At 35.7% G+C, this 23,065-nt stretch overlaps 1 protein-coding gene and 4 non-coding genes across 5 annotated transcripts; 3 read left to right on the forward strand and 2 right to left on the reverse strand.

Annotated features, from left to right (window-relative positions):
- The first annotated feature begins 6,446 nt into the window (after positions 1 to 6,446).
- On the forward strand, positions 6,447 to 6,519 carry Trnaa-agc (transfer RNA alanine (anticodon AGC)). Its single transcript has one exon. It is a non-coding gene; the product is annotated as a tRNA-Ala (tRNA).
- A 3,402-nt stretch (positions 6,520 to 9,921) lies between these two features.
- Trnaa-agc (transfer RNA alanine (anticodon AGC)) lies at positions 9,922 to 9,994 on the reverse strand. Its single transcript has one exon. It is a non-coding gene; the product is annotated as a tRNA-Ala (tRNA).
- A 3,350-nt stretch (positions 9,995 to 13,344) lies between these two features.
- LOC140161671 (uncharacterized) lies at positions 13,345 to 15,825 on the reverse strand. Its single transcript, XM_072184972.1, has one exon. It carries the CDS (start codon positions 15,823 to 15,825, stop codon positions 13,345 to 13,347), a length of 2,481 nt encoding a protein of 826 aa, XP_072041073.1.
- Positions 15,826 to 19,466: 3,641 nt separating this feature from the next.
- On the forward strand, positions 19,467 to 19,539 carry Trnaa-agc (transfer RNA alanine (anticodon AGC)). The gene has a single exon. It is a non-coding gene; the product is annotated as a tRNA-Ala (tRNA).
- A 911-nt stretch (positions 19,540 to 20,450) lies between these two features.
- Positions 20,451 to 20,523, forward strand: Trnaa-agc (transfer RNA alanine (anticodon AGC)). Its single transcript has one exon. It is a non-coding gene; the product is annotated as a tRNA-Ala (tRNA).
- The last annotated feature ends 2,542 nt before the right edge of the window (positions 20,524 to 23,065 follow it).

The following is a 23,065-nucleotide window of genomic DNA, read 5'->3' on the forward strand; positions in this document are numbered from 1 at the left end:
ACGCGTTCATTAACCTATAATTGGTTGTATAGGATTTAAATCATATTGTTTGTTAACAAAATGTATGAGAAGAAAAACTTTAAAAAAAATTTTTGCTTGAAAATATCATTTTTGCTCTTAACAAAACTTTTTTTTTAAGATTCAAGGGACATGGAGGATGTGACATGGCCCTGGCATTTAAATATGTTGAATAGTCATGTTTGTTTGTCTCTTTATTTGTTTTCACTGTTTATTGTTTGTCACGATACTGAAATAACGCGTGGATCAAAATAAAGTAAACAGTTTGAAAAATGCCACTAGATTACAATGTGTGAGGTATTTCGTCAAAATGCTGTAGTTAATAGCTGAATCAACATCTTGTCCTCCCACGACAGTAAAATCACTGGCGCGTGACCATTAATAAGGACACAGCGGCTATTTTTGTGAGCCGAGAAACACGGCAGTCACGCAATGTCAATTTTAATTTAAACAAACCAAAACAACATGAAAATCACATGTTTCACCACTGTCTTTACAGTAATTGATAAAAATTCCCTTTAAAAGGGAAAGCCAGCCTCAATGTAGAAGAGGTCTTGTAATTAGTTTTGGTCAATGTGAAAGGCATTTTTAGGATCACGGCTTACTACATCCATGTTACATGACAGTCCACCAAACCATCAACGGTGAGAAGATGTACACTGAAACTGCAGAAAACATTAACTCCTAATCTCCTGTCAACTCTTTAATTCATTATTGTTCATTATTATTAATTCATTATTGTTCTCTAAATTGTTCTGTTCTGGTTTTATTTGTCTTTTCAGCTTTTTACCCACGATATTTCAATTTCCAATTTTTAATACCATAACTTACGAACTCAATTTCTTCGCTTAGGAATGTCCGATTTTATTGGGGAAAACGGCGTTGTGGAGCAAAATAGCTCTTTATGTGAAAGCCTCCAAATTTATAAGCTGTCCAAAAGATGTCTGTTTTTGACATGATACGCCACATTTCTTAAAGACCCATTCAGTGATCCCAGTGCAAGAGTAAAAAATTAAAATTGTTTATAAATTGCTTAAAAGAGAAGGATAGGCCTAAGTCATTCAAATTGTCATTTGGTATTTTTGAAATGCCAAATTTGGCAAAAAATGAAGAAAACAGCAGTACTGACGAAGTTCAAGCCCCGCCATTCAAATACTTGTAGCTAATTTTAGATACTGTCAGTATCTAAAAATACAGATTCGTGTAAAATGTCTTATTTTGTCTTAAATAGGCCTACATGGCTTTTGGCTGAACCATTCGCAGACTTAGCACATCTATGTAATAACAAAGGTACGGTACCAAAATTTTGATGATTTTTACGATCGTCCGGATGAGCAAATCACTGAATGGGCCTTTAATATTAATAATAGATAAGCTGCCTTTAAAAATATTATTGACAATGTTGAGAGTAGGAATTACCTTGAAAAATGTCTCAAAAATACAACATGCCAGTTATATTCCGGTCTGAAACGATCAGACAATATTTTAAACATTAATAACATCATAAACCCAAATCGTGAAAAAATCACCCCGGGTAGATTTTTGGCTATTTCTCCATTTACGATCCTGCCCAAAAGTGTCTGCTTTCGATATACCACGTCACAAATACTACACTGCACTGACTGCAGGTTTGAGTTAAAAGGGCATTTCGTGATCCACAGCATCATCCCCTAACTTTTCTCAAAAAAGTTGAGATTTTTATATCACTGGAAACCTCTGGCTACATAATGTTTATGTACAAAATATTTCTTGCAGATTAATTCGTTAGCAAAGTAATCGTGAAATTTGAATTTCGTTCTGGTATACCAGAACAAAATTGCAACACATTGTGTACACATAACCATGCATAACTCGTAAAGGCAAAATCGGAATCAACTGAATTTTTTTAGAATAAGCTTTTTTTTTGTTTATTTACTGAAAAATGTCATAAAAAGAGGATGCTAGGATCACAAAATACTCCTTAAATTCGCCATATAACATAATATAAACTCACCTTACATGTACATTTTTTATTTTAAAATAATTTGATATTAATTCGCAATGTATAGTTTACAATATGATAGATGGTGGCAAGAACATTTATAAAGAACTGATTACTCACTGCAATCTTCACTCTTGTGTGTTTTGACTGTAAGTTTATGAATCAAATAAAAAAGATAGAAAGTAGCTTCACTTACGTTATGTGTCATTTTATTTATAACATAGAAGTTATTAAATTAATAAAGTAAGACAATTTATTTATCTATAAGTGCATGTCAAATGGGTACATTGTTCAATACTATAGGCCTACATGCATAAATTATGCCCATATTACAGCTAGGCCCTAAAAACTTTATTTTGCATCGGATTTTTCCCGTTGAAAAGGCAAAACTGATGTTCATGAGAGCAGCTATTTCATCAATAGCATTTTGAGTCATTTTTATCCATAAAACGACACAGGATAGGATAGATAATTACTTTGACATCAATATGGTCCATATGATGAAGATTTTGATTCTTAGATCTGTTATCAACATGATATCACGCTGTTCAGTGGTCAAGGACCCCGGGTCAAAGACACTGAAATGACATACTTTTCTTCTGCTGACCATATGATGCTGTATATTAACTATTATTGTTACATTTTAGGCCTATACCTAAAACTTTTAAAGTCATATTAATTCAAACATAACTTTGGTAATACTCACTCGTTTTCATTCGTTGAAACGGCAAAACATACTTACTTTTCCTTACACATCGAATTAAAATATTTTTTTTTAAATTCAACCACAAAAAGTTTTAACAGAAAGTCATTCCAATACCAATAAAAATTAATCTCTTGAGCAAACTGACCCCATCCCAGAAACAGGTACCAGCCCGATGGGCTGGCGACAAAATACCTTACAGAATTGTTTGGCAATGGTGTGATTACTTTGAATCATCTAGTGGATTTCTTTTTGTGGGGCTATCTGAAATCGAGTCCTCCTGCAGACCACCAGGCACGTGACGCAACACAAGTTGACATCCTCAGGCAGGCAGGACAGACCTCTCATTAGACGTGGTGTGAGTACCATGTTGAGGAGAGCTGAAATTTGCATACATAGGAATGTTGGCCATGTGGAAGACTAAGCCTGTCAATTAGCTTCAATTACTGTAAAGAAAGTGGTGAAACACGTGATTTTATAAATGTTGATTTTAATTGACTTTGCGCAACTGCATTTTTACTCGGTTTACAAAAATAACCACTGAGACCAGTGATTTTACAGTGGGAGTACAAGATGTTGATTCGGCTATCAACTAGAGCATTTTAACCAAAAACCTATTATTGTTTTAATCTAGTGGCATTTTTCGAACTGTTTACTTTATTTTGATACACCCTGTCAAATCAAAACAAAATTCAAGGCTTGCTTGGAAAGCAGTGCCAATCACCTTGACCACGAAATGTTGTTACAAGCTCAAATAAATAATAGAAGGAAATGGATGCAGATGAGAATTGAAAATAGCTAATAATAATCAACTCAACTTTTTTACTCAGTTTTCTAAAAAAATCGGATGACAACCTATTGTCTCGTTATTGTGCCGTTAAGCATAGGCGTAGATCCGGGGAAGGTGGGAGGGATGGGTAGGGGATAAATCCCCCAATATTTTGCCAGGGGGTGGTCCATACAATCATCCCCGAATGTTGACGCCTGAATATCGGTTTCTAACCAAATTAACCTCATATTTGCCCATTTTAGCCCCAAATGTGCAAATTTTCGCGCGCTTCACGCGCATTTATTACACTTTTACACCATTTTCCAGTCCGTTTAGCTTCATAAGAGCATTCGTACCATAAACTTATTTTGTCGCCAAAAGGTGCTGGATTCACTATACTTCAAGATTTTTTTCCAACCCATCCCCCCAAATGTCAAAAAGAAATCTACGCCACTGCCGTTAAGCTTTAAATGCGTGACGCGTTGGCAATTTTTTGAGTCATTTTATTAATTTATATTGGGACATCAACAAATAATAACTACATGAAACAAACCTGGGCTTTAAATATGTTGCCTATTTTTTAGTCATTTTGTAATTAAGTTATATTTGGATATCATCAAATAACATTGACATAAAACAAACTTTGGCGGTTTATAATTCATTGTATTTTTAATCTACACCAACACTTGTTCCATGCATGACGTGTAAAAAGTTAAAAACGGCATCATGCAGGGCATCATGCAAACCACGAAAGGATTTATATAATGCCCAATCATCATGATTACTGTCAAAATCTTCCGGCTTTATTAACCAAAAACATTCCGAGAATAATCACCATATTCACCGGTTCTTTTTTGTTTTTTGTTAAGAGGTACTGTAACACATCTATATATTTATGCAAATCGTGTTCTGGAGGAGGGTGTGAGATTCCGAGTCCACGAGCGGACCACTGCACGATTCTCCAGTTTTTGTCAAATAACGTTCCCCTTTTGATATTGTTAATTTGTTATTATCTTTCTTTCCTTTCAAATCCATTTTTCGGGCCATTTTTCTCCCTTCCCTTTCTTTCTTTTTTCCTTACTTTGATTACTTCCTCATAATGTTTTTGTACCGGGGCCAGCAAAGCTGGCCACGGTACTTATTAATTTGATCAAGTTTGTTGTTGTTTCTAACTTTCTGTTTGATAGTTTATGAATAAAACAGAAAATATTGTCAAAAAATGATCAAGTTGTCATAGCAAATAGAAATACCAAAATTGGTGTGTGAAGAAAGCAGAAGTTTTGTGTTGATTTTGCATGACTAAGGTAAAATCAGTATATATTTTAGGAACTTCTTTCTAAATTGAAAATTGGGCAAATTCGCTGGTCCTCTTACCATGCACATTGACCTTATTAGAGTATAAAGTGCAGGGGACAATAAAATACTCAGTAAACATGGTAAATGTGTCAGTGTGTGGTCATCATGTCATAGTGCTTTTCAAGCAGGGTCAAGGTTATCTAGCAGCGATCTTGCTATAGGTTAATGAAAATGTTTTGATGTCATTACACATCTATTCCAGAAAACTTACACATGAAAATTAATTGGCAGTTGGTGGGAGATAGAGAATAATTGGCAGGACAATTGGTTCTACATTTAGGAGTTTCACATGATAATAATAATATGTTAGGATAGAAGAGGGTGTATGTTATGCCCTTAATCAAAAGTCTGGTATCAAAAGCTATTTGCACACATGATAAACAATTACCTTCTTTTGGATAAGTTGATTAACTTCATATATTTTTGTCTATAATATTATGATGATATACAGAAAAATCAGAAAACAGTAAAATGTAGCTTTGGTGCAGATGTAAAAATCAGAAATCAGTAAAATGTATCTTTGGTGCAGATATAACGAATTATGTTCCTACGTATATCACTAGTCTTTAACCATGCTATAAACAAAATTAATACAATAGCATTGGGTTTCAGTATGTGTAGGCCTATAATATATTTGTTGTTTATATATTCCAAAAATAATTATTCTCGATATAGTGTTTAACATTCTGTGTGTTTAAATTTTCAAACCAGATTGTTATGAATTAATCTATACTAAAAGATGCGAATGTTGTTTGCTTTTACAAATTTCATTTGTGCAATCACAATTATACTATATAGACAGTTTTGACGTAAGTATAGTGTGAGAGAGAATACAAAACAGAGTGTAACATAAACTATTGGGCAAAATCGCCAATTAATTAGCTTCCGAAATTCTTGAGGATGTAGAAGGATCACATTTGGTACCAAATGTTTGGAATCTATTCCATCTTTTTCAAATTTATGTAACAACGTAAAGACTGATGTTGAAAGAATAGCAACAAATGGAACTTGGCTCAAAATGTTCAAACAACCACAATCTTTACACTTAAAAATTATTTTTACTGTATATTTATATTTAAAAAAAGAAAATGGTTGTTACTCAATGTAATCTACTTTTTGTTATATAATCTTCACATGAAATCATTCCTGTCCCGGTACATCCCTTTTTAAAGGTTTTTTTTATTATTACAGCTTTTGAAATACTGTGTACTATATAAATAAATCAGGATAAATATAACAACTAAAAATCCCAGGCGGTGAATAATGGAAGCGATATCGCCAATTTTGAGGTCGCCATTGGATTAACACATAATCATGAAATCTTCACAAACAATTCTAAATTTGTTATGTGGTGTCAAAGCAAAATTTTCTTACTCTAAAACCGTCGGGGTTCGACAAAATACCCCACTGCAAGTATGTTAATTTGTAATTATTGCCGCAGATTTGTAATTGCTAACCGTGTATTTTGAATGAGGCTGTCAGTCCTGTATCTTGGCCAGCCTCGTACGTCACGTGTTGCGCTTCCTATGCCGCCTGAAAAATCCAGACGATTAGCAACAACCATGCAATGCACAAGCATTTGGGTTTTCTCACCGCTTTCGTCACACCGCAGACGAGCAGGGGAATTAGCTCAAATGGTAGAGCGCTCGCTTAGCATGCGAGAGGTACCGGGATCGATACCCGGATTCTCCACATTTTTGTTGAGGAAATTCGTTTTCTCTCTTTGATAATTTTCATACCAATTTTTTCGTTTGCATTCTTATTCGTTTCTTTCATGTTCCCTTTTCCATTCATTTCTTACCTTTCTTTTTTCCAATTGTTTACTCCACTATTCTACTACTCATTCTAAAACTTTTTTTTTCGTACAACTTTTGAACCAAAAAAGGATGATAATAAGAATAAAGCCCCTTTTTTAGATAATCAGGTCTATATTTCATTTTTATTTCCTTCCTTTACTTCGCTTTTTTCTTCATTTCTTTTGTCTACTTTGTCTAAATTTTCTTACAAGCTTTGAACCAACAAAAAGGACCTTGAGTCCAGAGAACCAATAAACTTACCATCTTATGCGCACTCCTCTTCCTACACAAGCATGTGCTCAGAGATTTGTATATATTTTGAAGCTATTTTTGTCCTAACACACGAGTCGGAGAATTAGCTCAAGAGCGCTTGTTTAGCAGCGAAAGGTACTAGGATTTACCATTTGTTTTGTCTTGAAAATTATTTTTGATATTTTGAAATATATATTAGAGTCACGCGGTAGCTTGACCAGCAAGTTTTAAAAAAAAACGACTGATAAAGAAGAATAAACAGATGCACCGCGGGACTCTATTTACACGAAACAAAACGCTATTGTTCTATGATATTTTTCGCTGGGTACAAAATATATCTAAAACCATGCTAAATCTTATTTACTGTCCAAAGTGTAATATTTTAATAACTCATTAATTCAAAATGTTACACCAATCTTACAGTCAATCCGATTGTTTGATAATAAACAAACATTCTTGCTTCATTTCACGCGGTATTTTATAGCCAAAATTAGTGGCAAATCATAGCTAATCATACTGATATCCAGAATCTTTCGACACTGCTACAGCCATACATGGCTGTCACTGTCGCACTACCTTTTGAGATTCACTTCCAAATATACCCTAGCATTTTCCTGGATACCCCCATACAAATTCTGGATCCCATTCGCCAAAAAATCAAGTTTTTCACAATTCTTTTATTCTTTCCGGACCACAGCATACATTCATATTAATAAATACTCCACTTTTGCACGTCGTTATATCGAGACGTCCCCGTGGTGAAGCGGTTAAGGCCATGGACTTCTTATCCATTTATGACTTTTTGCTCAAGTTCGAAACTTCCCACCACCTTTTTTTTTCAATGTTTTATTAACCAATTTATTGTCATAAATCAAGAATAACACCATTTTGAACACCCATTGGTATGGTGATATTATTTTTTCATCAAACAAACAATTTATCAGTGGCTCTGTTCACAGCTCAGACTGAAATTATATTTGGAATAAATATTATAAATTGTCACAAATTAAAATCACAAACCGCGAAAGATCACCAACAACTGCCGCTAGATATTGATATCCAACTACAAACCACAAACCGCGAATTTGGATATCCAACTACATTGCCCCGCAGGGCTACAAACAATCACACACCACGAAATATGGATATATCCAACAAGTTTAGGCCTACATTATAAATTAGCTCCCGATAGAGGGCTGGGCTTGATAAGATAAATTCAAATCACAAACCGCGAAAGATCGCTGCCTTTTAATAGTGATATCCAACTAGATTGCCCCGCAGGGCTACAAAGAACCACAAACCGCGAAATTTGGATATCCAACCAGATTGCCCGTAGGCCTATCGATTATAAAGAACCACAAACCGCGAAATATGGATATCCAACAAATTGAGACCACAAACCGCGAAAGATCGCCAACAACTGCCGCTCAATATTGATATCCAACTAGATTGCCCGCAGGGCTATAAAGAACCCCGAACCGCGAAATTTGGATATGCAACTATTGCCCCACAGGGCTTCAAAGAACCACAAACCACGAAATATGGATATCCAACAAGCTTAAACTATAAATTGGCTCCCGATAGAGGGCAGGGCTTGATGAGGTAAATTCAAACCACAAACCACAAAAGATCGCCGATAACAGCCGCTTAATAGGGATATCCAACTAGATTGCCCCGCAGGCTACAAAGAACTACAAACCGCGAAATTTGGATATCCAACTAGATTGCCCGCAGGCATATCGATTATAAAGAACCACAAGCCATGAAATATGGATATCCAACAAATTAAGACCACAAACCGCGAAAGATCAGCAACAACTGCCGCTCAATATTGATATCCAACTAGATTGCCCGCAGGGCTATAAAGAACCACAAACCGCGAAAGTTGGATATGCAACTAGATTGCCCCGCAGGGCTACAAAGAACCACAAACCGCAAAATGTGGATATCCAACAAGCTTAAACTATAAATTAGCTCCCGATAGAGGACAGGGCTTGCTGAAAACAACAAACCACGAAAGATCGCCGACAACCGGAATATCCCATACAAAGAACCACAAACCGCGAAATTCGGATAGCCAAGTAAATTGCCCCGCAGGGCTACAAAGAACCACAAACATTAAAACACGACTATCTTGCCTAGTCGGGGCATTTAGACGCTTCCGTAGTATAGGCTTAAATATATGCGCATTAACCAGTTCCGACTTGAAGTAGGCCTAAATCGGACTTACTCTCTGTGTCTCTCTGGCATTGTTAACATTGGGTGTGTGTTGTTCATATTTACATTTTCTTTACATATTTACGTGTATTAAAATTTACGTTGCCTTGAATAATTAAAGTATATTAAAATGTATATTGATCATTGTGTACGCCTCTTAACATTACAGTCACGCGTGACGAGCAAGTTTTAAAAATAAACGACTGATAAAACGACTGTCATGAATCAAGAATAGCAATCTCAAACATCTATTTTTCGTTTTATTCGTTTTATGGAGCACTTCGTAACTTGATGACTTTCCAAGCTTGGAGCTGATTGGCTACATTCATAAAAAAAAAAATCTACCAAAAAACGTTGACAACGTAAAGAAATCAGCAAGTTTAAAAAACCCACCTCGGCTCACTTTTTGAAATTTGGTCCCATTTTGAACACCAACACCAAATCACTGTTTTTATTTTATTTCAACAGAATACAGCGTTTCCAACAAGATTACAAGCCTACTTGTTATTCGTTTAATTTAATCATTAATCATGATTATTATAAAACAAAACACAATAGGATATTGGTTTAACATGCAAGAACAAGATAATAACCTTTCAAGCCGTTTCAGAAAGCTTACAAATTAGAATCGCATTTGCACATTAAAGATACATATAACACTACTGGAAATGTTTTAAATTTATATAAATATGATAAAGTTTAAATCAGTATCTTTTACAAATGGGACTAAGTTTCAAAAATTTAGCCGAGGTGGTGGTTTTTTAAACTTGCTGATTTCTTTACGTTGTCAACGTTTTTTGGTAGATTTATTTTCCGTCAACAAAAAATGTGGAGAATCCGGGTATCGATCCCGGTACCTCTCGCATGCTAAGCGAGCGCTCTACCATTTGAGCTAATTCCCCGGATTGATTGTATCACTGGCACAATTTTTAGGAAAAGTTATCAAATGAAAAGTATATAGATAGATATATTTTCATATTAGCATATTAAGGGATCTGGAATGAGCGTTTTGAGCGTTTCGACAGTATTTTTTGTGGGACATGAGAGCACATCAGACATATCGAATTGCATTCTGAATACGAAGAATGTCATTCTAATAATATCAAATAATTTTCATTAATTGAAATTTACGATATAACACAATTTTTATGACAAATTATTAAAACTTGATATTTTTCACATTTTTGATATATAACAGTCCTCGAAGTAAATTTTATATATCTAATGACATGTTCGTAAAGTGTATGTAGCTGGTAGGAAAAGCCGACGATCAATTGAAAATTTTTACCTTTCATATTGAAGATATGGATTCTTTTCCCAAAAAGACCTAATTTTTTTGGTGTTTTGGAAAAAAAATCCATATCTTCAATACGAAAGGTCAAAATTTTCAATTGATCGTCGGCTTTTCATCCCACCTACATACACTTTTAGTATAAATCATCAGATTTATAAAGTTTACTTCGTACTGTTAAATATCAAAAATATCAATTTTTAATCATTTGCCATAAAATGTGTATTACATTGCGAATTTCAAAAAATCAAAAATTATTTGATATCAGAAGGACATTCTTCGTATTCAGAATGCATTCAAATCAAATCAAAACTTCCCTACACTTAGAATATTTTCCAATTTAGCACAATTACATCTGACGTGATAATGTGATATTAGCGCTAATGGTGCTATTAAACGCTATTAGCGCTAATATCGCGTTTTCCCTAGACTTAGAATATTTTCAAATTTAGCGCAATTGCTTACGTAGTACTATATTAGCGCTAATAGCGCCATGGTGCTATTAAACGATATTAACGCTAATAGCGCGCCTAATATAATATTTTCAAATTTAGCGCTAATAGCGTTATGGGGGCTAATAGCGTGCTTTCCCTAGATTTAAAATATTTTCAATTTTGACATTATTGCAAATGAGGCACTCATAACTGATAAAACGCTAAAAGTGGTTTGGTAATATCAGTTTTATCGGATTTTTCATTAGCGTTGCTATTAGCGCTATAATGCATAGAGGTAGCATACTATTTAAACGCTAATAGCGTCAGTAGCACAATAGCGCTAATTCTGCAATAATCCTCTCTCACACCTCTCTGTACACACCCCCTGCACAGGGATTTGGATTTTGAAACTATTTTTGTCCTAACACACGAGCGAGCCGGGGCATTAGATCAAATGCATGATGCAGTCATGTCTACAGTAGAATTCATCTCGACCTTTGCAGGACTTAAACCCCATTAAAAGCTATTAAACCAAGATAACACTCATTGAAACAGCTCAACTGATTAAATCGGATCTTCTCTGGTTGTGCACATGTGTCTGTTTTACATGTGCGATATCGCAATAAAGCTGGTATTATAGCTTCAGTTGGGTAACCGATTATAAAGGAAACGAAAGGAAACAATGGTATGTGGACCTTTGTTCACGAAATGAGACAATGGCCTGCTTTTTGTTAACCAGCATTCTTGAAAATGAGCAACATAATGATTGTTGACTTAAGTTAACACGGTTTTGAAATAATTTCTTCATATTTTTGGTGTTATCTTTCGTTTACATATCCTTCCTAAAACACAAAAGTGCGACCCTCTCCAAACACCTAAATTAGCTAAAAATTTAGGGCATGTTACAAAACTGTATTTTCTAGAATTTCATAGAATACTTTAAATGTAGCTTGTACCGTTTTTAATATAATAATAATTTATTCTTATATAGCGCATTACATCAAAGACCACAAGGCGCTTTACAATTAAAACATGTGTACGTAAAAACAAAATACCCATTAAAAAATAAATATACATCATTAAGAAATAAGAAACAAATGAAATAGGCACACGATGAACATTGCACAAAAGGTATTGCACAGAAAATACATGCAAAATGAGCAAAGAAACAACTAAGTGAAATGTTCAAAGTGACGGCATAAGCAATAAAGCAAAATAAGTTTAACCAGACAACAATTTTGAATAAAAAACAGCAATATACTGCTTACAAATATCAAACAGAAGATGAAATTAGAATCATTTTTTTTTAAGCCAAGCTATACACTACATAGATAACACGTGAGTAGAAAACAAAAAAAAGAAAATGAAGTATACAGCGAAGCAATATAACATATGATCAATTCAATGTAATATCAAAAATGGCAAAACACAGTATCAAATTGAATATGAAAAATTCTAAACAAATAAGGATACTTTTAACGCAAATAATACCAAAGTGGCGAAGCAAACATATTTACACCAGGTATAATACTCAAATGAAAAGAGCAATCACGAGAACAACCAAGAAAATAACTTGAGTTAAATACGAGGTGTATAGGCAAAATATTATGCGAGACATATTGCACACTTTTATAAACATAATTAATAACCAAAATTGCACAATTATAATAATACAATAATATCGAAGCAAACATATCTACCATGTCTACACCAGGTATAAAGACACATCACGAGAGCAACCAAGAAAAAATAACTTATACGAGATGTAGACAAAATATTATGCGAAACATAATGCACATTAAAAAAACCAAACATAATTGATAACAAAAATTGCATAATAATAATAATCAATAATACAATAATATCAAAATATCAACAAACAATACCACAGTAGCGAGCGAAGCAAACATATCTACACCAGGTATAATGCTCAAAATGAAAAGAGCAAGACACACCACGAGAGCAACCAAGAAAAATAACTTATACGAGGTGTAGACAAAATATTATGCGAAACATATTGCACACTTTTTTAAACATAATTCATATCAACAATAATGCATAATAATTCATAATACAATAATATCAAAATACGATGTAATTGTTCAGGCAATGAGTATACAAAATCCAAATGATGAGAAATTCGCGAGTAACACGGAGTTACATGAAGCACAGAAAATGATGGCAATGCAAACATGATGCAGAACATTGACGTTATTAACTAGAGGAGAGGTTACTAGCACTTCACTCTAGTTAATTCAGAATAATATTGCAAAAAAATTAAACAGAAGCAGATGAAATGATATACTGTATGCAAAATGAAGCGATAAGTGACACAAGGGGAGAGGTTACTAGCACGTCACCCAAGTGTTGTGATGATGGTTAATCCACACAAAACTGTGAGCAACAGATGACGAAATCACAGACAAAAACCACCAGGGGAGAGGTTACTAGCACTTCACCCTGGTGTGGCACACTAAATAATGCATGAAAGAGCTCCAATTGTAAATTCGCGAAAAGCAAAAACATATCAAGCATGAAAACATTGGCGAAAAAGATGTGTCTTTAATCTTGACTTGAACATTGGCAGAGATGTAGCTTGACGGACATCTGCAGGCAGGCGATTCCACAGAGTTGCTGCAGCGACTACAAATGATCTATCACCATAGAACTTCGTGTTTGAGCGAGCGAGTTGTAGACGTGTTGCACATGACGATCGCAACGGTCTTGTAGGAACATACAGATTAACAAGATCACAAATAAACGCAGGCGCCATTTCATTCATGGCTTTGTATGTGAGCAACAGGATCTTAAACATAGATCTGTATTCAACAGGTAACCAATGCAGTTGACAGAGCAGAGGTGTAATGTGCTCACGGCGAGATGCACACGAAACAAGACGAGCGGCGGTGTTTTGAACACGTTGGATCTTCGCGATTTCAGATTGAGATAAGCCATACAAGAGGGAATTGACGGAGTCCAGCCGCGATGTAACGAAAGCATGTACCAGTCTGCAAGTCGTGTTGTTATCCAGATATTGTCGTATCTGACCGATTTTTCTGATGGCACACATAGCAGATCTACAAAGATTATCCACGTGATTTGTCATACGAAGTGAAGAATCCATAACAGCTCCGAGATTACGAGCTCGTGGTGAAGATTGAATCACGGTTTCACCGATGGATAATTGGGAATGCACTGCAGGTGACTTGCTGAACTGAGAGGAGAAATGGATAAACTCAGTCTTCTTATCATTGAGAACCAACTTATTGGTTGAACACCAAAATCGTATATCAGCAATGCAGGTTTCAATCTTCTTTATTGCGGACTCTCGATCTTCAGGATTGAATGTCAAGTATAGCTGAGTGTCATCTGCGTATACTATGCTACTGACACCATGCGATTGTATGAGGTCATGAAGGGGCGCACTATAGAGTGTAAATAACAGCGGCCCAGCAACCGATTCCTGGGGGACACCGTAGGTTAATGGCAGTGCGTCAGAGAGAACATTTTTGATGCTAACAGACTGAGTACGTCCACTCATGTACGACTGGATCCAGCTGAAGGCAGTATCTTGTATTCCATAGCGTGTGGCAAGGCGGCGAAACAGGAGTCCATGATCAATTGTATCAAATGCCGCCGAGAAATCCAAGAGGACTAGAAAAGCCTCTTGGCGCTGATCAAGGGCACTTAAGATGTCATTCTGGACACGTAATAAAGCAGTTTCCGTACTATGATGACGTCTGTAAGCGGATTGAATGCGGGAATGTAAGTGGTTGTCCGTAAGATAAGATTGTAGCTGCAGAACGGCGACTCTCTCAATAACTTTGCCTAAATATGGCAAATTGGAGATTGGACGATAGTTGGCGTACACGTCTCTGTCCAGGCCAGGTTTCTTTAGCAGCGGACGGATGCTAGCATGCTTAAGGGACGAGGGTACGACGCCAGTGGAAAGAGATTCATTTACGATGGTAGTAATGGTCGACAGCAGGTCATGTAAGCACAACTTTAAAAGCGAAGCTGGAAGGGGATCTAGGCGACATGATGTAATTGAAGCAGACATTATGATCTTTAGCACATCTTTCTCTGAAACAGTCAAGAACTCGGAGAATGAATGAGAGCAGATTTCCGGTATTTCAGTCGAAATTGGCAGGTCAACATCATTGTCTAAGCTATCACGAAGTTTTTTCACCTTGTCAACGAAGAACTGTGCGAAGCTGTCAGCAAGTGCCTTAGGACAATCATATGACGGCAAGGTTTCTTCGGACTTAGGACTAGATAGCTTGTCGACGACTCTGAACAGATCTTTAGGCTCTGAGTCAGTTATCTGAGAACGATGAAATTTATTCTTCGCTTTATTCAGAAGGTCTTTGTACTGAATACATTGTTGCTTAAACTGTTCTTTATCAACAACCAGTTTCGATTTCAGCCACTTTCGCTGAAGACGACGTTTCTCTTGTTTAGCAGCACGGAGAGTGTCCGTGTACCATGGAGCATGAGGTCTGAGTATTACAGAACGCTGAAGTAACGGAGCATGTGTGTCCAAAATATCTGACAGAGTTGTCGAAAACTGATGTGCAAGATCTTCTAGTTCATCTGACGGAGAAGTTAACAAAACTGACTCGTGTATGTCTTTGGTGAATGTTTCAGTATCGATACTGCGAATTCTTCGGGTTTCAACACGTTTAACACTTGGCGCTGGTCGTAACATGTTGACAAAGCATTTAATTGCTGAGTGATCCGATGGCAAATCATGGTGCGTTGAGGGGGACATCACGAGATCGTCATCCTTTCTTGATATGATTAGATCCAACGTATGTCCTTTCTCATGGGTAGGTCCAGTGATATGTTGTTGAAGACCTGATAGTTCGAGTAGATTGGAAAACAAGGCAGCTTCGCGATCATCTGTATCGTCAACATGGACGTTAAGATCACCAATGATCAGGAGATTTTGAATTACAACCAACGACTCAAGAAGTGTGGAGAATTCATCCAGAAACATGCGGAACATGATGCAGTCATGTCTACAGTAGAATTCATCTCGACCTTTGCAGGACTTAACCCCATTAAAAGCTATTAAACCAAGATAACACTCATTGAAACAGCTCAACTGATTAAATCGGATCTTCTCTGGCTGTGCACATGTGACTGTTTTCATGTGCGATATCGCAATAAAGTTTGCGTATTATAGCTTCAGTTGGGTAACCGATTATAAAGGAAACGAAAGGAAACAATGGTATGTGTACTTTTGTTCACGAAATGAGACAATGGCGTGCTTTTTGTAAACCAGCATTCTTGAAAATGAGCAACATAATGATTGTTGACTTAACACGGTTTGGAAATAATTTCTTCATATTTTTGGTGTTATCTGTCGTTTACATATCCTTCCTAAAACACAAAAGTACGACCCTCTCCAAACACCTAAATTAGCTAAAAATTTAGGACATGTTACAAAACTATATTGTCTAGAATTTTAGAAGATTACTTTTAATATTGGCCGGTTATTTTTCACTCAGCGACGTTAACTAGGCAATGTACTATTACCTATAACATTAACTAAAACACCAAAGTACGAATATTTCCAAACATCTAAATTAGCTAAAATTTAGGACATGTTAAAAACTAGATTTTCTAGAACTTTAGAAGAGTACTTTTAATATTGGCCGGTTATTTTTCACACAGCGACGTTAATTAGTCATATCCCCATACTTTTTACGTAGGGCTATTTGTAGAGGTCACGCGTCAATGGGAAAGAGCACTGTGTATTGTGTATAGGAAAACGGACAGTAACTGCAGTATGAACTGAGTTGATTTTTTTGTGGCATCCTTCAGAACGGAGCGGTCCGTTACCAATATAGCTCAATATTTTCGGTCAAATCTCTACTCAATTAATCTTACGGGGAGTTGGCTAGCTATGAGCTACAATGCTGGCCATAAGTGTTGGGACGGTTTGATACGGTAATGTAAATAAGCCCCCCACTCCCCCGATCAATGTTGAATTCGACTTTTTTGGTCACACGAGCCTTGTGGCACCCAACATTGATTGGTGGGGAAGGGGGGAGGGTTGGGGCGTTAGGAAAGTGTTTAGGCTTGACACCAAAGAAACCTCCACTTTATCACGTTAATAATAACGGAAATAAGGTCATACTATAGTGTACGTTTTCCATAAGTGTCCCAACACATTTTGGCCATGGTTGTATTTGAAAAGTTGAAAAAAATCATCTAATTTCAGTTTTTGCTTATAACTCAAAAAGTAAATATGATATTGACACCAAATTTGGAGCAGTTAGAGATCTTATCATGTGGCTTTACCAAAAAAATTTTGGATGGCTACATTTGACATTTAGGGACTGGTCACTTAAAATGTCTTACAACGATATTTTGGCCCTGTCTAAGTTCACTATTCGTCACTTTAACTGTCAAAAACTTGGGTTTTAAAATGGAAAATTATTGTTTCCACCAATTAAAATGTTACATTACAGCTATAGAAGAAAATAAAAGTTATCACAACATCTCGTGATCAAAAAACAAATAAAGGAATCGAACCCATGCACACTTGTTTTCCCAATTTACCGCAGTCTACCACAAATGAAAAAAGAAGGACGGACATTGGCAATTAATAGAACGACGAATATAATATGAAAAAAAAAAAGATAATAAATAAATTCAGGGCTCGAACCCGTGTCCACTGTGCCTGTGGCAGATGCCGTATCCATTGCACCACATTTCTGTATTATTTAACAGGCTTAAACTGTAATATAATATACAAGATGCATGTATATAAATATACGTTTACGGACGATAAACAGTCAAACAAATCGCACTTTTAATTTGTTTCATTAACTGAATATTTATCATATAGCAGGTGTTGGCTGACATTTGTGCTCATATATTTCAGTTTTGGGCCGGGGTAAATGATTTTGGGACAAAACGAACGATATACACGTTTGTAAAAAGAAAAAGAAAGTAATATTATATTAAAATTCTTTACTCTTTAAAGACGTGTATACCGTCCGATTTTGTCCTGTAGTCATTTATCCCGGACAAAACTGAACTAAATGTGGAGCACAATGTCAGCCAACACCTGCTATATGATAAATATTCAGTTAATGAAACAAATGCCGTAAAAATGTATTTTTTGGACTGTATATCGTGTAGAGCGTATATTTATATACATGCATGTTGAATAGCATTATATTATAGTTTAAGTCTGTTGAAGTTACACAGCTCTGTGGCGCAATGGATACGGCATCTGCCACAGGCGCAGTGGACACGGGTTCGAGCCCCTGAATTTATTTAGATTTCCTTTTCTTTTCTTTTTTGTCCCGTGTTATTATTTTACAATATCCTTCATCATATTATATTCGTCGTTCTATTAATTTTTGCCAATGTCCGTCCTTCTTTTTTTTCTGTATGTCTACCTATATTTTACTTTCTATACTTACTATAAGTTTCTTTGAAAGCGCTTTAATAAATTTCAGTCATAAAATGTAATTTAAGCCTACTCCTGCCGACTATGATTATATTTACACGATATACTCGTTGCAAATACCACATACGTTTTTGATGCAAACGATGAAAATGATTAAAGTTTGTTGTTGTTTTTTCTAAAATTAGCTTTTTTTTTAAAATTTTAAGTATTTTTTCCCAAAATCACTCTTTTAAAAGACTTCAATCAATTCCTGTCAACAAATATCATGTATTTCTGGCGATTACATCACTACTCTTTCAAAATAAAACGTCATTTTACGCAAAATACGTAGTTGGCATAGGCTAATAATGTTCAGAACGCACTGTAAAATACATGATATTGCGTATAAAACGTGACCGTATCCCTAAATCACATGAGGAAAATGCAATAATTTTTATATAAGTGAAAAGATAAATAGTTTCTCCGTTTTCATGTAAAATTTGATGAAAATCCAAGCTATGGTTGAGGAGATATGGGCCAAAACACACATTTTAAAATTTGATTTTTTGTACCTTAGAGACAATGCTGGCCATAAGTGTTGGGACGGTTTGATACGGTAATGTAAATAAGCCCCCCACTCCCCCGATCAATGTTGAATTCGACTTTTTGGTCACACGAGCCTGTGGCACCCAACATTGATTGGTGGGGAAGGGGGAGGGTTGAGGCGTTAGGAAAGTGTTTAGGCTTGACACCAAAGAAACCTCCACTTTATCACGTTAATAATAACGGAAATAAGGTCATACTATAGTGTACGTTTTCCATAAGTGTCCCAACACATTTTGGCCATGGTTGTAGCTATGCTTTGCCCTCACTCATATTCTACGAAAGTGCGACCCCTTCTGAACATCTAACCTAGCTGTAATTTTAGGTAATGTTAGAGAAATATATTTGCTAGAAGTTTGGAGAATACTTTAAATATTGGCCGGTTATTTTTCACACAGTGATGTTAACTAGGCAATACCCATATACCTATAACATACACTGTTTGTAGAGGTCACGCGTCAATGGTGAGAGCACTGTGTATTGTGTATAGGAAAACGGACAGTAACTGCAGTATGGATAGATCACTCGTTTAGCAGCAAAAGGTACTAGGATTTTCCATTTTTTTGTCGCTTTTCCTTTTTGTCTATACTTTTCATTTGATACATTTTGAGCAAGTAATACACATAACAATACAATGAGGGGAATTAGCTCAAATGGTAGAGCGCTCGCTTAGCATGCGAGAGGTACCGGGATCGATACCCGGATTCTCCATTTTGTTGTTGAGGAAATTTGTTTTTTCTCTTTGATAATTTTCACACCTTATTTTATTTCTTTTGCATTCCTGTTCGTTTCTTTCACGTTCTCTTTCCATTCTTTTCCTTCCTTTTTTTCAATTGTTTACTCCACTGTTTTTCTTCTCATTAAAAAAATTTTTCGTCAATTTTTGAACTAAAAAGGAGGATAATACAGACCTTTTTAAAAAAAAGATAATCAGGTCTATATTTCATTTTTATTTCTTTCATTTTATTCAGCTTTTTTTCATATCTTTTTTCATGTTGTCTAAAGTTTCTTTAGACCAACAAAAAGGGCCTTGAGTCCAGAGAATCAATAAACTTGCCATCTCATTCGCACCCCTCTCTTTATACAAGTATTTGCTCAGGGATTTGATTTTGAAGCGATTTTTATCGTAACACACGAGCCGGGGAATTAGCTCAAACGGTAGAGCACTCGCTTAGCAGAGAAAGGTACTAGGATTTACCACTTTTTTGTCTAGAAAATAATTATTTCTTTGATTCTCAGATATTTTGAAAAATATATTTATTTTTCACCCCTTTCTTTTCTACCCTTTCCTTCTTTTTTTTTCTTCCTTTCGTTTTTCTTTGTTGCCTATGCTTTTCATTCGATCAATTTTCCTAACAAATGTTGAGCCAATAATACACATAACAAACTCAAATGGTAGAGCGCTCGCTCAGCAGCGAAAGGTACCAGGAATTTACATCTCTTTTTGTCTAGAAAAGTCTTTGATTCTCTTTTGATATTTTGAAAGATAAATTATTTATTTTTCATCCCTTTCTTTTCCGCCCTTTTCTTCGTTTTTTCTTCTTTCCGTTTTTGTTTATACTTCTCATTTGATAAACTTTCTTAACATTGTTGAGTCAATATTATGAATGGCATTATAATCAGGGGAATTAGCTCAAATGGTAGAGCGCTCGCTTAGCATGCGAGAGGTACCGGGATCGATACCCGGATTCTCCACATTTTTTTGAGGAAATTCGTTTTTTTTTCTTTGATAATTTTCATACCCTATTTTTATTTCTTTTGCATTCCTCTTCGTATCTTTCACGTTCCTCTTTCCATTCATATCCTTCCTTTATTTTTTCACAATTTCTTATTTATTTATTTATTTATTTATTTATTTATTTATTTAACCTGGGGTGACCAATCAATGCACTGGCACTGTTCTCCCTTGGGTCTTAGGTAATTGTTTACTTCACTGTTCTACTTCTCATACATGTATAAGATATTAAAGACTTTATTTAGATAATCATGTCTATATTTAATTTTTTATTTATTTCCTTTCTTTTCGCTTTTTTCTTCATCTACCTTGTCTAATTTTTCTTACAAGCTTTGAACCAACAAAAAGAACCTTGAGACCAAAGAACCAATAAACTTGCCATATCATGCGCACTCCTCTCTCCACACAAGCATGTTCTCAAGGGTTTAGATTTTGAAGCTATTCTTGTCCTAACCATGCTAACACACGAGCCAGGGAATTAGCTCAAATGGTAGAGCGCTCGCTTTAGGTACCAGGATTTTCCATTTTTTGTCTATAAAATTCTTTGATTCTCTTCTGATATTTTGAAATAATTAATATATTTATTTTTCATTTATTTTTTTTCTTCCTTTGGTCTTTCCTTTTTGTCTATACTTTTCATTTGATAAACTTTCCTAACAATTGTTGAGCTAACAATACACAACAATACACATAACAATACAACAGGGGAATTAGCTCAAATGGTAGAGCGCTCGCTTAGCATGCTAGAGGTACCGAGATCGATACCCGGATTCTCCATATTTTTTCAAGAAATGTTTTTCTCTCTTTGATCATTTTCATACCCTGTTTTATTTCTTCTGCATTCCCATTTGTTTCTTTCACGTCCCTCTTCCCATTCATTTCATTCCTTTCTTTTTGAAGCAATAAAAAGGACTGTTGAATTCAGACGTCAAATAATCTCACCCTCCGATGTTCGATGCTCTCTCTGCACAAGCATGTGCTCAGGTATTTTAGCAATGGAGCTATATAATTTCATCATAACATAATACATGCAAGCAGGGGAATTAGCTAGTGTTCTATAAAAATGAATAACTGAATTGTCTTAAATCCAAATTCTTAAAATGAGATTATAAATTTTGCTATTTAAGTTTTTAGACATATTCTGCACTTTAAGCCCATAATTATTTGATTATTTTCGTCAGATTGTCCCCCTTGAAAGGGCGAGCCACATTTACAATTGCGCCATCGTGCATAAAGTGCACCAAAAACTTGTCGTTAATGACGCTACTCTGAAATGATTCGGACGTAAACAGGGGGGGCCGGCCAAGATTGGCTGAATTTTGACGTTGTCATTGGTTTTACACGTAAACACAAAAATGTCTCAAATTATTCCAAAACTGTACGTATGTTATTCATGTATTAAGCACTATTTTATCAGTCTAAATCCGTTGAGGTTCGCCAGTGAACCTCATTGTAAGTACTGTTTTTTGAATGTTTTGTATGAATAACGCACGGTATGTTTATGATATATACCTAAAATTTCCCCCATTGTGTATCACGGTTCGCTTGGTCTAATGGTAACGGGTCTCGCCTGCGGTGCATAGGGTACCGAGATCGAGTCCCGCTCACTCCCGGCTATAATTTTTTTTTTTTCTTCACATTTATTTTGAATCCAAAAATATTTATTTTTATGGGAAAATTTATACATTCACTGAGAAATTTTGTGCATTTTTTTTTCTGTAACGGGGCCAATAGAGCTAAAAACACAACTCAGCACGGGGCGTCCAATGTCCAGGCAGTGTTGCCGTCATATTGTCTGTTTTGTTTACGATATTGGCTGTTGCCACAGTGAATAATGTAGTCCACCATCGTCTGGACGTAAACAGGCGGTAGGGCCGCGACAAGTGACATACAAGAGTGATGAAACTACGCAAGGCTGAAAGCCCGTTCAAAATAGACGTAGATAGCCTAGTAGCTACCTGAGCTTACCTGGGAGTAGCTACAAATTGAAAAACAACATACTCACAGTGGGGTACTTGAGGTTTTGACAAAAACCAATCACAGACGTCTATTTTCCACTAGATCTCACACAGGTCTTATGATGCTATGCACTCAACCATGTCTAGTATAACACAGACTGCGTGGAGACTAGACTCGCTGTGCTGGAAATATCTGTGTATTCGAGTGTATCGAGGTGGAAACTGTGTGTAGATGCATGCATTTATAAGAGAATCGTTTTTGTAGCCAAACCTTTTCATATGAATAATTTAATATTTTGCCCCCTCAGCCCCATGTTTAGATATAGAGCAGGCATACGTCCTAATGGTGTATGGTCGGGATTTGGACATGTAAGGTTGGGATTCAGAAAAAACTACACCACTTTAAACTAAATTTGACGAAACACAGACCAGAGTTTACACCAAGTTTTGAAAACTTTTCACATATTTTGTTTAAAAACAATGACAATTTGGTACGTTTTCGAGAAATTTCTTTAAAAACTACTGAGAGCCATCAATAAACCAA

Source organism: Amphiura filiformis, chromosome 10 (genome assembly GCF_039555335.1).
Source record: "Amphiura filiformis chromosome 10, Afil_fr2py, whole genome shotgun sequence".
Taxonomy (NCBI): Eukaryota; Metazoa; Echinodermata; class Ophiuroidea; order Amphilepidida; family Amphiuridae; genus Amphiura; species Amphiura filiformis.

Excerpts from the sequence above, each read along its gene's own strand:
- LOC140161671 (XM_072184972.1), bottom strand. The coding sequence starts at position 15,825 with ATGTTCCGCATGTTTCTGGATGAATTCTCCACACTTCTTGAGTCGTTG.